The sequence below is a fragment of the Tauraco erythrolophus genome, chromosome 1, assembly GCF_009769465.1.
Source record: "Tauraco erythrolophus isolate bTauEry1 chromosome 1, bTauEry1.pri, whole genome shotgun sequence".
Taxonomy (NCBI): domain Eukaryota; kingdom Metazoa; phylum Chordata; class Aves; order Musophagiformes; family Musophagidae; genus Tauraco; species Tauraco erythrolophus.
The window spans coordinates 33,343,110-33,363,698 of record NC_141465.1 but is presented as its reverse complement, the minus strand read 5'-3'; the positions used below and the strand labels follow the sequence as shown (position 1 = coordinate 33,363,698).

Below are 20,589 nucleotides of genomic sequence, written 5' to 3'. Positions count from 1 at the left end.
AAAAACAATCCTTAATGTTGTTTCTAAGTTTTAAACTAGCTTAACTACATCAGCCAGTGAAGGGTTATTCAGAAGCTCTAATTTCTTTCTGCTGAAGTTAAACTCAAGATCAACTAGAAGATCAAGGCTGCTGTAAGAAGGCCTCCAAGAATAGCCTGAAAAATATTTTTTAATGTACTTTCTATTTAGTTTAAATATATATTTTTAAACAAATTGCACTTTAACTGGAAATTGATGTGTGGACTAGTTAATTGTGAAATTATTTAATAAAAAAGCCTTTCTATGCACACTCTAAAAGATTTTCTTCAATCATCACCACTCTGGCCTCAGCTTGTGTTGGCTGGAGCTCTATAAGAGCACTTGTTGAAAATATAGTGTGGGTGAGGGAGACTTGCAGAATTTGCTTCTACAGACCAATCTCATTCTTGTTGATGTCAGTGGCAAAATTCCCAGTGATTTCCAGAGAGGTAGGAACAAGAACTCATTTAGAGCCCTGGGAAGCTTACAGGAATATCCTAGTGTTAATGTATTAATATCCTAGTACGCAGGAGTAGCCTAGTATTAATAATAGTACTCTTCAAGCAAAATTGTCCCTTCAAAAATAGAACATCGAGAAATACCGAGAACAGATTAGATGATAAAACAGTATGAGGAAAGAGGGGGAAAATCACTGCCTTGTTTAGCTGGAATTTTGTATTTATAAATTAAAAAACTGGTGCGCTGTGAAACTGTTGGAGCACTTAGTGCTTTGAAAGCCTAAAACATGCCCTTAGATTTCACATCCCTCTGTCCTCTCTGGTCTATAACTTTCTGGGAGTTTAAGGGCACAGTCCATTCATTTACAAATCTCTGCTAAAGCAAAATATTTGTAATTTTGCTTATTAAACTGACTTCAATAAACAATATGACCAAAACCCCTGGTTTTCCTCGGCACCTCTTGCACTAAGAGTTTATAGATATTTTCCTGTGCAATGCATGTGGAATTCAGTCTGTGCAGACGGCCATAAGGGCATGAGGGCTAAATATGACTAAAGCCTGTATGACACTTTCAGTCCCCTTTTCTTGAACGTGGCAAAATCTATTTAGTGTCCTACTGATCCTGTAGTTCTTTAATTTCACCAGATGACCGGATAATACTAAGACCTACAAGATCTGATGACTTGACACTCCTCAAAAAGAAAGAAAAGAAAGAAACAATTTCTGGACAAAACCTGGAAGATCAGTTAGCACTTATCAAACAGCAAGCAGCACAGGACAATGAGACTCTACTTCAGCAAGGACAGATGGGAACACTCAGTGCTTTGGAATAATGGTACTTACTAAATGAATCTATTTAAGCAGTCAGCAACATTGTGGGTCGGTCTTTTCAAAAAGTTAAGGCAAGAAAAACTTTTAGTAAGTCTGTCAATTTGGAGTAAAAAATATGGTCATTCTCTAGGAAAGTTTATTCTAAACCAAAACAATATTTAAAGTAATTTGAACATGTATTAAATGTTATGAAACAACTAATTCTATACTGTAACAGACTCAAATGAACAAACTGCTTGAACCGAGAACGTTCCCTGGACACACTTTTAAAAGTTGGCAGAAAAAAAGTATCCACACTGAATATTAATTCTCAAAATAACTTCTTCTGAAAGAGCTTACAAAAACAAGGATTATAGTTGCCTTTGGATTTAGAAGTGGTGTTTATGAGATTATATCCTTGCTCTTTCTAGCTATTTAGAGTTCAATTTTTTTTCTCACAGCTATTAATTCTGATATCACTACTATAAACACACATCCAAAAAACTTCACAGTTTTTCAGTCAAAAATATTACTTGCTACCAGAGTACACATATAATCTCCACAAATCAGCCCCTTCTCTGTTTATTGGAGCAGCCACAGGGCATATTCCCCAGACATTTTCAGAACATCTCTCTCACCTTCATCTAGTCATTCTTTTTCCCTCTGCTATTAAGTCTGTATTTCACTTTATTTAACTCTATGAAGTGTTTGAGCTGCAACTGGTCTGGTTCTGAAGAAACACTTCTGTTCCTTGCAAGTCTTATTCAGGGCCCAGTGATTTTAATTAGGAGTTTTTCTATTGGACTTTGGCAAACTTTACGTCAGGTGCTACCAACAAATTTGTGTAATACATTTACACACAAAGGTATGGAAACTTGCACTCTACAATAAATTCAGGCTATTTGCCCTCATGCCTATCCCAAGAAGGCAAAAAATTAGAAATGTCCTTCTAAGAAAAAAAAACAACAATAAAACCCCCTTATACTTCTTGTGCAGAACAGTAGTAAACTGAGTTTTATGAGTTCTATCACAACCATATAAAACGCTTTACTGAAAAGACCACTGAGCTGGAAAAACTCAGGAAAAACTACCCTGAATTCCATGTGAACACTCATAAATCTGCCCCCCTTTTCTTTTTTTCCTAAAGCACATTTGCCATAAAACTCATGTTCCACATCAGATTTCCTCTCTATTTCATAGCAAGTCTCAATATCTTACACAATCTAAAGCATATAGACTCGAATTCTAAACTTTATTTCACATGTATAACATTACCACACAGGCAATAGGTTTGGGTTTCAAGCTCTGTATGTATCTGAAATTTGCAATATCATATTATTTATTACCCTTCTTAAAGGTAATGAGGAGTAAATACAATGAACAAGCAAAGATATAAAGACAGTCACGATGTGGTTGTAAGTAAAGGAAACTTGAATATTTAAGTAAGGCCTTTCGTCAGAGAACAAAGTCAACGCTTCAAATACCCCTAAAAAACAATGAAGCTGTTTACATGGCACGATACCAGTGTTAGGTTCCAAATCTAGCATCTCTATTTAACAGATGGACAGAAGAAATCACTCATACCTGAGATAAGCCAAGATGTACAGATGCTGTTTCTGAGATGTACATTATTTTGCCATCTGATGCCACCACGAAAACAAAGCCATCCAAAGTCTGAAAAAGAAAAATACGTAGTGTAAAAAAAGCAAGCACTCTGTTTACACCGTTTACAGTGAACAAATTGTTGGACTCTTCTGGAGGAAGATTGCTATCCAACTTCAACAGCAGCAAATAGCAGCAAAATTTAAGGAACAGAAACCTTTATCCGATGCTGTTCCTACAAGCTCTATCACACACACACCCGTTGTGAAATCCAATTCATTCCCCCTACAGATGCTAGCTTTATTGCTTCACTTTAAGTTAACGTTCTCCTGTTGATTCTGGTTATTTTAGTACTTAGTACAAATCCTGAGCTATGTGGTACTTAGGGGAAAGTCTAGTACTAGGCAAGTCATTTTTTATGGTATAATTGGCAGACACAGCTTACCGCTATTTGCAATATATTTAATGATAACATAAGCAACGCTTTAAATTTCTTTGACTATATTTTTAATAAAGTCTGTCTGAACAGAAGGTTGTCTGCTATGTAACTATGCAAACTTAGAAAAAGTAAAATAAATCAGCATTCAAAACTTCGTCACACTTGAAGAGCGATATTTGTGCTCATTAAGCTATATCCCTACAGCCTGTGAATTTCAACTAATGGTAATACACAACGCAAACCTGAGATCCAATCCTACAAATTCTTATTGGCAGGATATTGACTGGAAGGTAAATATTATTTGCGTGAGTAAAAACTGAAGTTTAATTTAGTCATATATCATTCACATGAGAAAAAATTATATGATGCAAATGATACAGGTTAGCCAAAATCAACCATGATTTGGACATACAAACTATCAGTTTGGGGTATCTTGATTCTTCAGTGCCCGATTTGAGGCATTTTTTCAAAAGTATCTGATAACCTCAGACAAAAAGTATCTGTTATCCCTAACCAATTTTAGAAGATTTGATCAACACATACATATGAAAATAATCAGAAAATATATTTGGAAGAGAAAAATAATTTTTTACAGTACACAAATAAAGCAAACACCTATTGTAATTCACCTTTTAAGTTACTGAACCAGGAAAGAAGCTGTAAAATCCTTTATGTTTCAGGCTCTTACAGTACTACCCGAATAAGAAAATATTCCAAATTATTCTCTGGCCTACTAACAATTCTGCAGCATGTAATTGAAACCAGATTACTGTTTGCCTCTACTTTTTTTTTCTTTTTTGGAACATAAATTAAATTTTGTAGAAGTATTATAATGGGAAATAAATTATTGCACCCTTAGCCATAACTTTGCTTTTAAATGCTGTCGTCTTGAAACTGCCTTACCCAGTATCATAACTAAAACCGTGTCAGTGCTTCCATTACTGCATTATATAGTGCAGTAGCTGTTCAACTTTCCTATACAGAAAATCGTATTGAAGCTGAATCTTCACATGTAAGGTTTCAGCCTAAGAACATTTCAGAAAAGTTTAGTGTAAATGTGGGTTTACTAAAGCTTTAAGCATTCGTGATTCAAAAATAACTGAACTGTAAAATGAGTATTACAGGTGATTAGCATGTGATGTTACTTAAGTTCATTTAATGCCAGACAAAATGTGAAATAGCTAACAGGGAGGAGGAGGAGCAAGTGTAACAACGGCGATTTTTATGACATAACTGGGTATCTACTTTCTAGGTAGCCTAGTGATTCTGAAACAGCTGATAGGACGTCAGCTGCTCAGAACAAAATTTTCAAGGCTAGAAATACCTCCACATGAGACAATTTTGAACTTTATCGACTTCCGCTCACCATATGCCGTCAGTGGCGCATAAAGCGCGCTCTCTTTCTAACTCCAGCGGAAGGGATGGTGTTTCGCAGGACCGCGGTAACAGATAAATAACTGTGGGCAGCATTTCCCATGTCGGACGACCTGGGACAGCTTTCGCAGCTAGCCCAGCCTGCCGCCTCTTCTCCTCCCTTGCAAGGTGCGCCTCGCTCGAGCCCGAGGAGAAGGGCCACTACCTGAGGGGGCCACAAGAGGCGGCCACCGGGGCCAACGGCCGGGGCTCGCCCCGAACGCCACCGGCTAGCGGGGACAAAGGCGGGCGAGTCCTCCTGGCGACTCGGCCTGGGGAAGCGGCCACAGATCCCCAACAGGATTTCTGTTGAGGTTTATATCCCCAGCCCGAGCGAACAGTTAAAACAGCTCCAGCTCTGTGACCAGGAATTAACCTCCCGCCATAAAAACGGCCGTTAAATGATTACGGTTTACTAGGTCTTTAAAATCGGGGGAGAAAAACCCTTGCTGTATTAAGTTCACATATAAAAAAAAATTGAGCTCAACGTAATTATTTTTTTTCCCCTCCGGCTGGCACACACGTCCCAGCTACGACTTCCTAAACTCTCCTACGAGGGGGGAATTCAGAGGAATTCCAGAGCAGATCAACGGGATTGTGAACAACGGTATTTTCAGGTGCTAACGTCCATGGGAGATCTAATCCAGATGTTCACCCCCCGCCTCGGGAGCCCTGCGCTCCCTCACAGGTTTCCCCTCCCAAGTCACCAGCGGAGAACGACGATCCCCCATGTCCGGCACCCCTCCAGCCTAAATGCGCTCCCCGTTGCCGCTCGCCAGGAGCTGCCTGCGAGACATCCCCAGCAGCTCTGGGGCGCCTGATTATCGCTTTTACGGCTGGGAGCCGCTTTGCCTGTGCAGAGAGTCGGTTAGTGCCATGGTAAGATGTTACTTCTACTAATATCAAAGGCGAAAATAAATTTTTAAAAAATCATTGAAGTGGTTGGTTGGTGGGTTTTTCTCCCCTCCCGGCCAGTGTGACGCTCGGGAGTAAGATGAAGGCTTCACCCAGGCTGCTCTGGCGGTGCAGGGGAAAGCCGGAGGAGGAGAGGCGGGAGTTTGATCAACACCCCAACACCAGACTTGCGATGCGCAGCGCGTACGAGAGGAGGAAAGCGTCCACTACCTGAAGCAAATGGGATCCGAGCTCCTTGGCCACGTTATCCAAGGGCCCTATCCTGCTTGGCTGTCCCCAGGCGTCGCCCAGACCTGTAAGGGAATGAAGGATCTGGTTAAAGCGGGAAGCGGAGCAGGGCCCGCCCGGCCTTCCCGGCGGGACACGCAGCCCGTTTGCTCTCCACCCCCCATTCTCCAGCGGGGAGGGCGCCAGGACGCGACGTGGGGGTTCGGGAGGTGGGAAAGGACGAATCCCTTCTACACACACACGCGTGGGAAGGGAATTGCTCTTTTTCTGGAGATCTCGGCGAGGGCACCCCCACGGACCTGTTTTCTCTCTCCTCGGAGAGCCGCCCGCCCTCCAGCGCGCCCCCAGGGACGCAGGGAAGCGCCTGCCCCAATCTCTTCCCGTCGCCAGCCATGACGGCACCGTCCTGCCAGCAGCACCGTGCCCGTCTCCCCTACCCCCGTGGCCGGGACGAGAGAAGACCGGCCACACACTGAGGTGCCGAGGGACGAGCCGCCGTGGAGGCAGGCGCGGAGCACCCGGCTTGCCCGCAGCCTTGACAGGCACAGCCCAGGGCACTTGCCTCCCAGCAGGGAGTTCCCACACGGAAGGCGCTAGGAGCTGCGAGGCATTCGCCTGGCTCAATTACCGCTCCGGCCACGCGTGCTTCCCGCGGCAGGACGGTCCCTGGCACCGGGCCGCAGGCCGGCCCGGCGTGGCCCGCCCCGCTGCCCTCCGTCCCTGCCGCCGGCCGGCGGGCTGGGCTCCTGCGTGGCTTGCGAAAGGGTGCAGGTGCCGATGGCCCCCGCGCTGGCCAAGGCGAGTCCCGGCTCGGGAGGGGGCTGACGATATTAAGGAGGGCGGGAGCTCAATAGGGGACAAACTGCCCCGACGGCGTCTTCACTTGCGCACGGACGGGACTGGACAATTTGCAGGCGCGATTGCACAGCTTCGCCCCGCAACACCCCCCCGCCCCCCCCCCCCCCTCCCCGCCCCGGCCAGCCCGACCCCAGCCCAGCTCCGGTCCCGCTGACTCGACAGGCCCGACATGTCCCCGCCGCTCCGCCCTAGCGCTACCCGGCGGACTGGGGGGCAGCCGTCTGCCCGGCTCTGCCTTGGCGACAGCCAAAGGTTATTGATGGAGCTGTGTTGTAGCGGGCTTGGGGCGGGGAAGGCTGGTCTAGGGTTGTTTTGTTTGTTTGTTTTTCATTTCCTCCTCCAGAAGGCGTGCACCGAGACCGCTACCCGTGCCAGCCGAGGAACTGAAGGCTCGTGTCGGCACCTGATGGGAAGCTCTGCAGCGTGCCATGGCCCGCAAGAGCGCACAGATGGAGGGCAGGAGGGAAGGACGGAACCGCATCCGTTTAATGCCTCCTTTTTGGAGACAAAGGAGAAACAAGAAAGTTTAAGCCCTATGGTCTACAGCACAGCTTCTGAGAGGCCATCAGACTCTAAAGGTGTTTCTGCCCGAGCTCCCCTGCAGCCAAGAGTCGCTGTGGAAAGGCCAGTGTCGGGCGAAAGGCGGGGATGCTCGGTGCTGCCAGCTCTGCGGTGCTGGCGGCCGGCCCGCGGCGATGCGGACTCCACAAGCATCCAGGCTCGCTGCGGCCGGGGAACCCGGGGGTCCCGTCTGTAGCTTTTCGCGTGGGCGCACACGCGTGCGATGGATGCACAGCCCTGCGCCCTTCAGCCCGGGTAACCTTCAGCGTCGCTGCAAACTGATGCGCAGCCATGAAAGATTGCGCCGCGTTGCCCTCCGGTGCTCTGTCACCGACCAGGTGATTTCAAAGAAACCTCCCGCCGCAAGCTCGCAGGGGCGAAGGCCGCTGCAGCGGGAGCCCCGCTCGGCTCCGTTACCGGAGGGAGAAGCTGGCACCCAGGAGGAAAGCCCTGCCCTAAGCTCCAGGTTAGGAGCGTGTTTCTAAAAGCCCCGCCTGAAGCCCTCCCGGATCCGCGGACCCTTTGGCCCAATGTCCGCAGGTAACTCTGGTCTAGAAGAGATGGGAGCCTTTCTCCCCGCTCTTGGAGCGTCCCTTGGCGTGGTCAGGATCCTCCTGAAGGAAAGCGGAACAGCGGAGAGGACGCGTAGCGAAGCGCGGCTGCCCGCCGTGCTTCTCCCCGACTTTCGCCTCCTCCCGGTGCCCCGGTGTCAGCGGAGCCTGACCGCACGCCCCGTTCCCGCCGGGCAAGCACATAGGACCCTCCGGTTCCCAGCGCCAGGCGTGGTACCCCGGGCACCTTGGCCGGCCCTGACGCCTCCTTTCCGCCGTCGCAAGGCAGTAGCAGCAGCCAAGGCCAGCCCCAAGAAGAGGCGTCTGTCTCCCCGCCCCGTGTCAGTCGCTCCGGCTGCCCCAGCGGCTCCCTCCAAACTGCGGCACAGAAGCGCACGGTGTGCGGCTGCGCTTTCTTCTGGGTAGGGGAAGGGCACCTTCCCTTCGCGGAGAGAAGGATTTGACCACGCATTGGGAAATTTGCTTTGAAGAACCAAACGAAAAGTCGCACTTTTCTACCGCCGTTTCCCGATTCGCAGTTTGGAGAAGGTTCCTAAACTTCCAGGGACCCATCAAAATGTTCTTTCTGCTGAAACTCTTCTTCCCTTGGGGAGGAAAGTTTTAGAATCGCAAAGACATCCTGCAGTCTCTCCCGAAACCGCAATAAATGTAAATGACAGAGTCAGTCCTAGTGCTGGCGGCTTGCCCTTATTTCTATTTACTAATTGCAAACCTCGAAACATGGGTTTGTAACCCTACAAAGTTAGGGTTCGCTAACTTTCGACGAAGCAGATTTACTGTTTGAGCCAATCACAAGGAAGCTCTTCAGGAACGAACCTTGTCTCTGCCGCATCCGTGCGCAGCAATGTGCTCCCCTCCTATAAACCACGGCTGCTCCGATACGGTTTCAAAGCATCCTCCAAATTTCTACTGTTTTTGAGATTCTTTCCTAGCCCAAACAAAAAAAGAAAGCCATTTCCGCAGATTCGTTCCTTTTGCAATTTTAAATTGGTATTGCAATTGCGAACTCGCATCAAACGCGAAAGTTTGTTGGATCAGCCCGGCGTTCGCCTAAGATTATTTTAAAACCAGTTACTTTATCATTTAATGCACCAGTTGATCGCTTTAAAGGTGGAAACGAAACGAATAAAACCTTACTTTCGGATAAAGGTCTAACGCCCGTTAACTTGTCTTCCGAGAGATTTGCCAACGCGCAGCGCACGTCCTGTAAACATATGGATGCAATAGACTCAGCCGAGGTGCTCCTGCCCAGCCAGTAAATAACGTACATTTTCACTCACTGGGCTGGAGCGAGGCCAAAAGAGCTGCCGATAAGAAGCGAGCGTTTCCTGCATCCCTTAAACGCGGTGGGAGTTTGCTGCGGTGGCCCCGGCCGGGAAAGGGTCTCCGGGCGGGGAAGGCTACCGGGTCTCCGACACGACCGTGCAGCCGGTGCGCTGCCCGACGGGTCATGTGGAAGGAAAGGTTTACAACTGCCCCAGTTCAGCACGAATTACCTGCGACGCTGGCCCAGAGAGTGATTTCCCTGCGACCGATCGAACAGCTGGCGCATCCTTCCTATAAATGCCGGGGACACCCGTGGGGGTGCAGCCCCTTTGCCGTGCTAGAGGGCAGGGGATCGCCTACAGCCAGCGGCTTGGGGCGGCAGCAGGCGCTGCCGGTAGCGTAGAGAGCCCCGAAAGCCGGAGCCGGGCTCGGCGGTAGAGCCCGCCCCGGCGGGCAGGAGCTGCCAGGGCGAAGCGCTGCTTGCCGGAATGGTGACTCGTCGGGCTCAGGCGCAACCTTCTCTTTCCTGGCATCTCGCCGTCGGCAAATATGGATGAGAGGAGCCCCTCTGCTTGTTTGTCGTCCATTTACTGGTGTCTGTAATGACCGCTGGTCCCATCCACACCGGGACCGTGCTGGGAGGGCCGGACGGGCACAGCAGCGTGCCTGGTAGGCAACGCTAAGAGGGTGATAACCTACCTTAATCGCAGTTGTACCCGTCAACCACTCCTGGGGCACCGGGCGGCAGGTTCGGCTCCGACTACGCCGCCCCAGGGACAGAGAGGGCGTTTTGCACAAGCACCCCAAAGTAAGCGCTATTTTAGCGCTGAAAGACGTAGGGGTTCTCACACAAACGCGGCCCCCTCCTTTCGGCAAACCCGGGCACGATTTCGCCCCGCCGTCTTTTGACATCTCTGATTATTTTTCAGAAGCACCTTAACGTTCACTTCGTAACGTTTCCCAGTTTCCAGGGAGGGGGATGAGTTAAACTGTAATAAGATCTGGAAATACTTGGGAACAACTCCCACCTTTGCTCTCCAAATATATAAATGCGTTCTCACACACACACATCTGAAAGCCCGGTAGCTTTTCTGCTTGGGATTCTGCTAAAAGAATTACTTCGCGGTGTAGTATGTTAAGTATCGGATTGCCCTGTAACTTGGAGTATTTCCTTTGTGTCTACTGAATTGTTCCCCGGCTCCTCCGGAGCGCACGGTCCCCCCGCGTTATTCAATCGCCATCCTTCACAAGGAACCTGCGTCGACGACAAGCGCCGGAATTTTCAGCGCCGCCTCTCCTGGGAGGTTTTTCCCAGCGCGGTTTTGCCTCCCTCGGCTGGGGGAGCAACGGGGAAATTGGCGGGAGGACGGCGAGCTGCCAGCCCCGGCGCCCGTCGGGGACGGGGCGGAGGCGGCCCCTGCCCTCCGTCTAGCTTTCACTCTCTCGTTTAGGCGAGGCCCGGGGTTGGATGGGGAGGGGGTGGCCTGTCAGCCCGTGAGGTGGGGGAGACAGCTGGGAGATGGGCAGAGCTGACCCTAAAAACCTCGTCTGCAGCGCGGTGCGAGGTATCTCAGCCCCGACGGCACACAGGATCGCACCGCTCGACAGGCTGGTCCGAGGGGCAGGGACGGGTCTGGAGTCTGCGGGGAGCCCCCGGCCCCGGCGGAGGTAACCTCTGCTCGGGGCGGGAGGGTCTTACGCCGGGGTCGCTTTAGGAAAGAGCAGGGCTGCGTTAGCTTAGCTTCGACGGGGATGGACGGGCCCGCCCGCCTCCTGTCTGCGGGCTTCAGCCTCACCGGCTGGAAAGGCGGCCGAGGGCTGGGCGATGGGAGCGACGGACGTAAAGATCAAGACTTTGGTGTTTTGGTGTTTTTTGTGGTGTGTTTTTTTTTAAGGAAAAAAAAAAAAAAAGACAAATCTCAGACGAAAAAGAAAAAAAAAAGAGAGAGACAAAAACGCCCTCTAGAAGAGCCGGACAACCCCAAACCCGGCTCTTCCCGGCGAGCCAAAAACACCAGATCACGTCAACGGGCCCGAAAGGAAGGGCACGACACACACCGAGGTCCCGGGCAGAGCCGCGGCTACCACGGCGGTGACCTCCTCCCTCCTTCCTGCCCTCCTTCCCCGCCGGGCGGGAGAGGCCGGGGCGAGCCCGCCGCCGCCGCCCGTCCCCGCACGGAGGGGCTGCCGGCTCCCGCCGCCTGGGAACGGCCGCGCAGCTCCAGGGAAACCCTAATGACACTTTTGTTTTAGTAAGACCTTTAATGCCACTATTAGGGGTTATTACAATAGAGGCACGGTTTCGTAGAGGGATTACTCACGCCGCCAGCTCGGGGTTTATTTATTTATTTAATTAATTCATTAATGAACCTCTTCCGAGTGCGTATGAGAAGTAGATTAAATAGCAGCAATTCGCCTTGATTTTCTTAAAATATACAGTCACGACTAGGTTTAAACAGGGATCGAAAACTCTCTATGCTCCTAGTAATTTCTATTGTCTGCGTCTGGGAATACGGATCTATCGCTGAGTCATTTTATTCAGTTATTTTGTATAGCGCAAATTATCCTTTGGGTCACTTATTAATTATCTCGTTCCCATCCGGTTTAAACAACCACAAATCTGCAGTTTTATAGTCAATTTTGTAAACTGCGTTGGGGATGGGGAAGGGAGAACGTCACAATTTAACCAGTCTGCCCTAATCGGAGGCAGAGAATCGCGGGTTTTAAACGGAATCTCTTCTCGTGTCTCTTTCTTTCATTTGCTCATTTTTAGGAAAAAAAAAAAAGAATACTGTCAGTGAAGACAGAAGTCGTCCCGTGATGTATTTTTGTTCTACAGTAATAAATGCCTTGGCAAAAAATCAAAACACAAGAGAAGACTATCTTACAGAGCGGGAGCGCGGGGGAGGCTGTAGGTTGCTGTCTCCTGGACTTTAATTCATGAATCTGAAGGTCAGAGCAAAACCACACGGCGAAATCTGTGATATCGGAGCACGAAATTGAGCCTTCCAGGGCTTGGACTTTGAGGGGAGAAAGGAGCTGGAATATAAATCTCCTTTCACTCTCACTTCTTTGAGACTGATCGGGCGCCTCCGCAGGGGATCTGTAAGTTTAGTTCAAAACGTGCATCTTCGGGAAAATCCTGGCCGGGCTGAGCAGGGGCAGACCTGTCTGAACCCCTTTACAAGCCCTGTCGAAGCGCTGGGACTAGACACCTCGCTGAGGGTCTCGAACTTCGTCTAAACTGTGCGTCAGCTCGCTCTGGAAGTAAAGTAGGTGGGGGAAGTCATCCATGGGAGTTTTTAAAAACACAGCCCTCTCTCCCTCTCTCTCTCTCTCTCTCTCCTGCTCCAGTCTAGACAGAGCTGGAAGCCAGTTTTATAGCTGGACAACATTTCTGATCACGCTGGCTGCAGCTACCCTGGGCCTAGCACGCATGCTGGAGGTGTCTCAGGCCTGTCCTCCTGCCACCGCGGGCTGGAAGTAAACTCCCTTGAGCCTTACGGGAGTGATGCCCCGGTGCCGGTCACGGCGGTCGGGGCGGCCCGGGGCGCTGGACCCGCGGCGGCAGCCGATTCGGGGGCGACTCTCGGGGGAGCGCGGGCGGTGCCGCTCCTACTGCCCCGGGAGCAGAGGCCGGAGGGTGGCGAGGGGGCCTGTTACGTGCCCACCTCTATTTCAAGCTGCAGGATCTCGGACGTAGGTCCCCCCAAACCATCGGGTCCCGCACACTCGAAGGGGCTCTTTCCCAGGTCTTTTGCTGCCTACAGAATTTAAGATGCCGTACAGGGGCAGCCCTCTCCGGCTGTTGGGCTTCCCCAACACCCCTCTCAGTAAAGCCAACTGGAAACCACCACGCGGGTAGGGGGGGTGGGGGGGGAGGTGGAAGGACCTCCCTCCTCTCCTTCCACACACAAATCCTGAGGGAAAGGGAAGAGAAGGGCAACGCGGGACAGTCTCCCCCCCACCCGGCACCAAACGCCCTACTGTAGCCGGCGGGGGAGCGGGCACTGCCCGCGGCCGCCTCTCTCCGCTCCCCCCTCTGCCCTCCACCCTCCCAGGCACTAAGCGCACGGCTCAAGGACCGGAGGCGTTTTTTCCCCCGGCCTGTCATCCCTGGATGCAAAGCTTTGGTTTTAAACGTATTTCCATCCGGACTTAAGAGGATGAAAGATCAGGAATTCGCTGTATGCATTTAAACGTTGCTCTTAATAAGCAGAGTGTGCGGAAGCGCACGCCCGGCCTGTTTAAGGAAGACAGACACATAAAACACACTCGAGCTGCGGGTATAAACCTGCTCTCGGGGTCGTCTTGTTGCTCTTGAGGATCAGTAGGTCTGGAAAAGCACGAGACACGTTCAGCAGCATCTCAAAACGTGCCACTTTTCTTCTGTCCTAAATCAAAGCCATTTGAGGGCATGTCCCCCAGTAAGGGCCGGCGAGCCGTCCCCCGAAATTACGACGCGCTATTTCTTATCGGGATATTTCCCGATGGAGGATAATGGCTAGAAATTGCAGTGGAGCAGCGCCTCACTTCCCCTTGCTCCGCTAACTCGGCGTGCTTCGGGAGCGCACGCTGAAGGAGCCCTGGCTTTCCGTAGCACTGCTAGTATTTGCTCTCAAAATTACTGAATTAGATGGCCATAACAGTAAGCTTTCCTCGGTTTGGGAGTGGGTTTTTTTTTCCGCCCCCACTCCCTTTTTCTTTGTTCTTTTTTCCTTTTTTTTTTTTTTTTTTTTTTTTTTTTTTTTTTTTAATTTGAAGGCTTTTAATAAAGCTTAGAAACCGCGATGGAGAGTAGACCTTCCACTCGGCAATTTGTTAATTCCTTCACCCACTCCCTACCCCCTCCCACGTAGGGAGACGCACAAACAAATGACAAAAGGGGGAGCTGGGCTTTATTTAGCCACCCGCAGACACTAACCAGCGTTTCATTTCACGCCTCCCATCAGCTCAGCGGCGGCACGGAAAGGACGGGCGGCCGATGGCTCCCCACCAGTGCCGGCCGGCTGCGTCCCCTCACCCAAAGTGGCCCCAGCCGTACGCCCTTTCGGCGCTCGGGGGGTAGGTGCGAGGATGGCCGGGGGGCTGTCTTTTACGAGACCCCAGGGGAAGGGGAGAGCGGAGTCAGGCCTCGTTGCTGCGTGTCTCCGAGAAGAGCTGCAGGAGCCACCGACTCTCAGAGCCCCGCACGTCCTCGGCTCCCCACTGCCCCGGCCGGGGGGCAGTGGGGTCTCAGCCCCTCTCAGGGACAGACTGGGCTCGGACTGGCCCTCCCCGCTGTCCCCGGCCTCAGGACAAGGTCTGTCCGCGAAGCCGCCGCGCCGTTATTCCCAGTCTCCTTCCCTACCTCCAGAAAACTCCAACCAAAACAAAATAACACCTACACGACTTTTTTTCCCCTCCTCAGGCCATGCCTGGGCACCGGCAGGAGCGCCGTGCCGAGGGGCCTCCCCCGAGGGTCGGAGCGGCTGCCTCCCGGCGCCTCAGACGCCGGGCGCGGCGGCGACGAGCAGAGCCCGTTCTCTTCGGGACGGTCCCTCCGAGCAGACGGAGCTGAACCGGCAGCGAAGGAGGAGGGAGAAGTGAGGGGGAGAATTAACCGAATGGCTCTGCCCTCTCTCCGCCGCCAGCCCGGCGCAGCCCCCGGCCGGGGTCCCGGCAAAGCCCTCACCCCTGGACGCGGCACTCGGGGGGGCTCGGCTTCCTACGCGCGGCCGAGACGAGCTGTTTTCGTGTTTAGGCCTCACAGGACCAGAGCTGCTACTTGCAGCCCGCCCTCCGCACGCCTCCCCCGCGGCAAGCCTTGGCTTTCGGGCAGCGCAGCGCTGCCTCCTCTCCCAGGCAAGCAGGCTCCTTTCCACCCCCGCTCTCCTCTCGGTTGCTACCCGGGGCTGGGACCCCTGCAAACAACCCCTTTCCTCCCAGGACGTAGAGGGGATGCGAGTTCGTATGTGTTTCCCCCACTCCCAAACCACCTTTGGGGTCGAAGCGCTGCCCCATCCCTCCGGTGAGGGCCAGGCGGACGGCCCCTCCCGGCGACCCCCGGGGTGGTTACCTTCGGGGAAGACGGCTCGCATTTTCAGGTAGCTGGTGGTGAGGCGGATGATGGACGCCTTGTCCAGCTGGGAGGTGATGGCTGAGGGCAGGGGTAGGAGTTTGGCCAGCTCGTAGAATTCTCCATTTTCTTTTTCACGTCTAGTCTTTGCCGCGTTCTTGGATTTTTCCTTCATCGCGACTACTGCAAGGCGAAGATGACACTGGCATATTAGACCCGATTCTTCCGAGTTGCGGGGGGCATGGATTTCGGCTTCAGAGTATTTTCGTTTAAGGAAGGGCGGGAGGGAATTCCCCCAATCAAATCTAATAATAATAGTAAATAAAAAAAAAAAAAAAGAGGAATAAAAAAGGAGAAAAGGGGAGTGAAAAAAAAAAAGCCAAACCAACCAAACAAAAACAACACCAAGAGAAATGGTGAGAGGAGAGGGGAGGCGATCTCTGAGCCACAACCACGACGGGCGAGCCGCTCGGGAGAAGGCAGTTCTGCTCTGAGGCTGCAATATCTACCGCTTCGAATCCGAGACTGAAAGACCTACACGAACCACGGTCCTCTGCCTGCAGCTGGAATCGGATCTTCTCCTCAACGGGGAGCAAAGCACCGGTTTCCCTTCACTGAAGGATTTCTTCTACTCAATCCTTCCCCGCCCAAAAATAATAATTAAAAATATTAAAAGTAGAGCGTCCACGTAAGAAATCATTAGGTTAAGCAGGCTGAACCATTTTTTGACACTTAGTCTCTAAAAAAAAAAAAAAAAGACCGCTCTGCTCGTTTAACGAAGTGCAAAATGGTCTGATCCCGGAGCCCGAGATGCCGAGGAGACGACGAGTCGGCAAGGCAGCCCCCCGCTAAACGAAAGTCAAAGCCGGTGCGGAGGGAGCTGGTGGCTGAAGTGCTCCGAAACCACAAGCTCTCATTTCCTTCAGACGCTTCCCTCTCGGCCAGCTCTCCGCGGGCGGCGGCTGGTCTTGCGGCAGAAAGACTTTTTCCCCCGTCCCCGAGGGGCTGTTTCAGCGCCGGGGTGCGGGGCTCGCTGAGCCCGGCGGGGCGGCGGCGGCGGCGGCGGCGGGGCTGGGCTGGCGGCGGGGCTGCGGACACAGGGAGCTGCTGGCCGCGGGGCTGCTCCCGCCGCTCCGGCCACTGCGCCCAGCTCCAAATGTGGTTCTCATGCGGAGTCAAATTAAAGGATCCGTTTTCCTCGGGACCAGTGCCACTTCAGCGTTCTCTCTTTCCAAACAAGTCCGAGCGTTGGCAAAAGCGTGGGTTTGATTTTGTTGGATTTGTTTATTGTTCTTTTTTTTCCTCCTTTTAAAGAAAAATAATTTGCGAGATCAGGAATTGTTTCTTTTTTATTGTTATTATTTGTCACGTATTTAGAGAGCAAAGCCGCAGCTCGTTCGCATAGACGTGCCTTTCAAAGGGGAAGGGAGGGTTTGCTACATTCACCTCCCGCAAAGAGCAGCGATCCTCACTATACGGCAAGGATCGAAGGTAAAATTCCCCTCCTCTCGGAAATCCTAGCCGCCACGCTTCTTGCCTGAAAGTACCGATATCTCTGCTTTTTTTTTTTTTTCCTTTCCTTTCCCCTTTGTCTTTTCTTTTTTTTTTTCCTCCCTTTTTTTCTTTTTTCCTTTTTTTTTTTTTTTTTTTTTTCTTTCCAGGGGCAGAGGAGATCTGAAGTGGACCCCTCGGTTAATTCTTTAGCAAAGGCTGCGGAAAGCCAGGAGAGCCTCAAGAGGGGAGGGGATAATGTATCCGTGACGTGTCCTCCCGCGCAGCGCCCTCCGAGGGACCCAAATACAGAGGAGCCAGAAAAGAGCCGCAATTAGCACTTGCGATGGGACGGGAGGCCGGGGCGGGGGGAGCCGGGGGCGGGGGCCGTTTGCTGTGGCAGCCCGAGCCTGCTGCCCCCGACCTCCCCAAGCGGCCGCGGAGCCCCGGCGGAACCCCGCGGCCCTCTTCCCTCGTAACCTGTCGCTCATGTACGCGCTTGGTGCACCGGCCGTGACCCGGCGGCGCGGGGGGCCTCTCGTACCCCCACCTAGCACTCTGCCGCCGGCGAGGGTCGGGGCACGGACACGCGTGGGGCCGCGACACGCACAGGCCCTTCTTCCCCAGACCCACCGCACCGCCATTAATTCACCCGAGGGCTTTCCCCTGTTGTTTTGACGCCGGGTGAAAGGGGGAAAACGTACCTGGATACACACATACATGTGTGTATGTATCATGTATACACATGTATACGTATATGTAGCACACATTTATACTATATATACACATTATATATATTTTGCATATACAGTACACGTGTGTATGTATATATACATGTACGCACATGAGTACACTTACAAAGGCACACACACACATTTATACACTGCCCCTCGCACTGCCGCATGCGGGGCCGAGATCCAGGGGAGGCGGCGGGCGCTGCTGGGGCCCCCCGCGGCCCCGCAGCCCTCCTCGCCGGTGCCGTGCCGGCAGCCGCTGCTCATCATCCCTCGACGTGACTCTGCGCTGCCGGCGGACGGCCGATGACCAGGGCTTAACCTCCGAGCAGCAGAAGCAGCTCTCCGGAGGAAGGAGGAGAAACTTCCCGAGCGCCCGGGCTTTGCCGGCGTCCCACGACCCCCCTCCCTCCAGGCGGCGGAGACCCGGAGGCAGCCCCACGCTCCGCGGCGTGGGCTGAGCCGGGCGACGCGACGCTCACGGGGCTGTAACCGCAGGGCTCGGGGCCACCTTTATAGAGTTTGTCACAGAGGCGGCTAAAATGAGAGCGATGTCCGGGTCTCCCCTCCCCGTCAGCGTCGTGTCCCGAGCGACAGGACTGCGCCGTGCCCTGCCTGGCTTTGGTGTGGCCCTGACCCGACGGGAGCCCTCAGCGTCCCGCGGGTACCGCCGCGCTGCTGCGAGGGGCACAGGCGTGGGGACACACACGCACACGTACATACACCCAACTCCACGGGGAACCGGCCCTGACCAGCGCCCCTTGTAAAAAGGCGTCCCGCGGGCTGGCCGTGCACGGACACGCGTGGACACAGCATCCTCCCGGCCTTTCGGGGGCAGCTGGGCTGCAGCCTGCGATTAAAGCAGTGAGGAGAAAATCCTCGGCGCGAAGAAAAGGAGGGACCAGGAAGAGCGACGGGCAGAGCCCGGCGAGACGCGGCTGCACAACCGCGGCCGCGGGAAGGGCGCCGAGGGGGATGGGATGGCCCGTTTGCAAAACACAATGCACCGGTCCTTAATATTAATCCCCGGGAGAGGCCCGGCCGGCGGGCGAGTGTGTTTGCTTAAGTTCGCCCGCCCCTCTGTAATTATCCTATTACACCAGAAAGGGCCCGGCCCGGCGTGGTCGAGGGAAAGGCCACGCTCTTTAACCTCCCCGTGGCCGGCGGAGGCCCCGTCTCCGCGGGCGGGACTTGCGCGGCCCCCCGCGCTGGCACCGCTACCCCGGCTCATCCCTCCCGGGCCGCCCAGGGAAGCCAGTTTCCAGGAGATGGCGAGTAGGGAGGCTGGGGCACCTTCTGCATCTGCCGCTCGAAACGCGGGGCAAGGAGGTGGGGGGAGCGGCGCCTCGACGGGACCCGGGCCCTGCCCGCACGGCTTCTTGCCCCGACCCGTCCCAAATCCGCCCCCCCTCCCGGCTCAGGCACACCGTACCGCGCCCGTCCCTTGACCGGCGCGTCTAGGGGAAAGCGGCTTTTGCAGGGAGGACGGCAGGGATCGGGATCAGGCTCTCTGCCCCGCCGTCCTGGGTGGGATTTAGGCTAGAACTGGCTTCCAGGTCAAGGAAACCTGAGTGAAACGGTTGCACGGGGGAACCCGGGCGATGTGACTCGTTTTACCCTCCTGGACAGCCCTTTTTATTCGTAAAGTCGGAGCAGCCCCGCACCCCTCTCGCAGAGGTACTCCTCTCACGGGGACGGCAGATGCAGTCGGCGATTAAACCCGCCGCTGTATTTTTCTTCTTACAGACTCATGCACCGGCCGGGACTTTTCGCCGAGCAAAACAAACCAAAATTAATCTAGAAAAAACACCAGTCAAAAAGAAACTTCAACCTTTCGGGGAAATTCTCAAAATTCAGTACAGCCTCCGCCCGCCGCCGAAACTGGACTCATTAGCAGAGGTAAAAAAAAAATATATGGGGAAAAAATATTTTATAAATATATATATTTATACATATGTGGAAAAGTAGCCGTATTTAAGGCAGGTCCTAACGGGTCCGATACAAGCTCCGCGATGGCTAACCCCGAGGAAGAAAATGTACGGGACATTTCTATGTCCCATAAACAATACATAGGGACGAGTGATTTGGTCTCAAAGGAAAGAGAGTTACGTTTCTAACAAATTACGGCGGTTTGGAGAAAGGGCAGGTTTGCGAATGTTTGCAACATAATTCCAACAGAAAAAGACAAATCACGCTTCTACAAGGTTGGCCCGAACCTATCGAGGTGGATTCGCAATATTCAACTCGGTGAGTCCGAGGTGGCTGCAGGGACCTTCGGGGAAGGGCTTCCCTCCGTCCGTTTTAATGAAAAACTCCACGTCAGGGACGAAAATAAATAAGGACAATAAATAAACCAGATTATGATGAAAATATTCGCATCATCTTTTCACTTCTACGTTACTGTTGAATCAGAAATTGGGTGCACACAAAATACACTGTTATTTAACAACCCTTTTCCTTGGTTGAAGGAAGGGGAAACTCTTCACCGGGTGGGAGGCAAAAGGAGAGCGTTTCTTTCTCAGGTGATCTGTATCGCAGAGGAATGTTCCGCTTTTTGTTTTCCCCAAGGGTTCAAACTAAAAATGGAAAATAAAGGGGGAGAAAAAAAAAAAAAACCACCACCCCACAAACAAACTCTATCGGCAGCTCCTCCGCCGCGGGTCGTGTGTTGCCCGGCTGCAGCGCGCAGGGAGGCATCGAGGGTTGCGCGGAGCCCTTGCGCACTCCGCGGGGCGTGTGCGGGGTGTTACGCGGGTGGGCGACCGCGGGCCATTTCCCGCGGCCCGCCGCGCAGGGAGGCGCCGCCGGGGGCGCAGCCCACGCGCGTTCACTCCGCGCCAGGACGCCTGCTGGCGCTGGGGGCAAGCCCGAGGGGCTTATTTTACGCCTGGGCGCGGGGACGAGACCCGAGGAAGGCGCTGCCGAAGGAGAAACTCAAAACGCGGGGTTTAAAGCCTTTTTTTTTTTTTTTTTTTTTTTGGGTAATCCCGACGGAGACACAAATAGCGTCTCGCAGGCGGAGCGGATCCCCGGCACGGACGGGAATCTCCTCCGGTGTGCAGTGGGGTGGGCAGACCCGCGACCGCTCCTCTCCCGTCCCCTGCCCGCTCCTCCTGCCCGCCTCCCGGCCCGCCCCGGCGGCAGGAAACCGGCGGCGGCGGCGGC

General features: G+C 53.0%; 1 protein-coding gene across 1 annotated transcript in view; it reads right to left on the bottom strand.

The window, feature by feature from the left end:
• SIM2 (SIM bHLH transcription factor 2) overlaps nucleotides 1–15,374 on the bottom strand; it is a 59,022-nt gene extending 43,648 nt beyond the window's left edge. The window contains exons 1-3 of the mRNA XM_086632063.1: nucleotides 15,200–15,374; nucleotides 5,867–5,949; nucleotides 2,872–2,961 (exon numbers count right to left, since the gene is read on the bottom strand). Of these exons, the coding sequence (XP_086488189.1) occupies nucleotides 2,872–2,961; nucleotides 5,867–5,949; nucleotides 15,200–15,374 (348 nt within the window). The remainder of the gene's footprint in view (nucleotides 1–2,871; nucleotides 2,962–5,866; nucleotides 5,950–15,199) is intronic.
• Nucleotides 15,375–20,589: the final 5,215 nt, after the last annotated feature.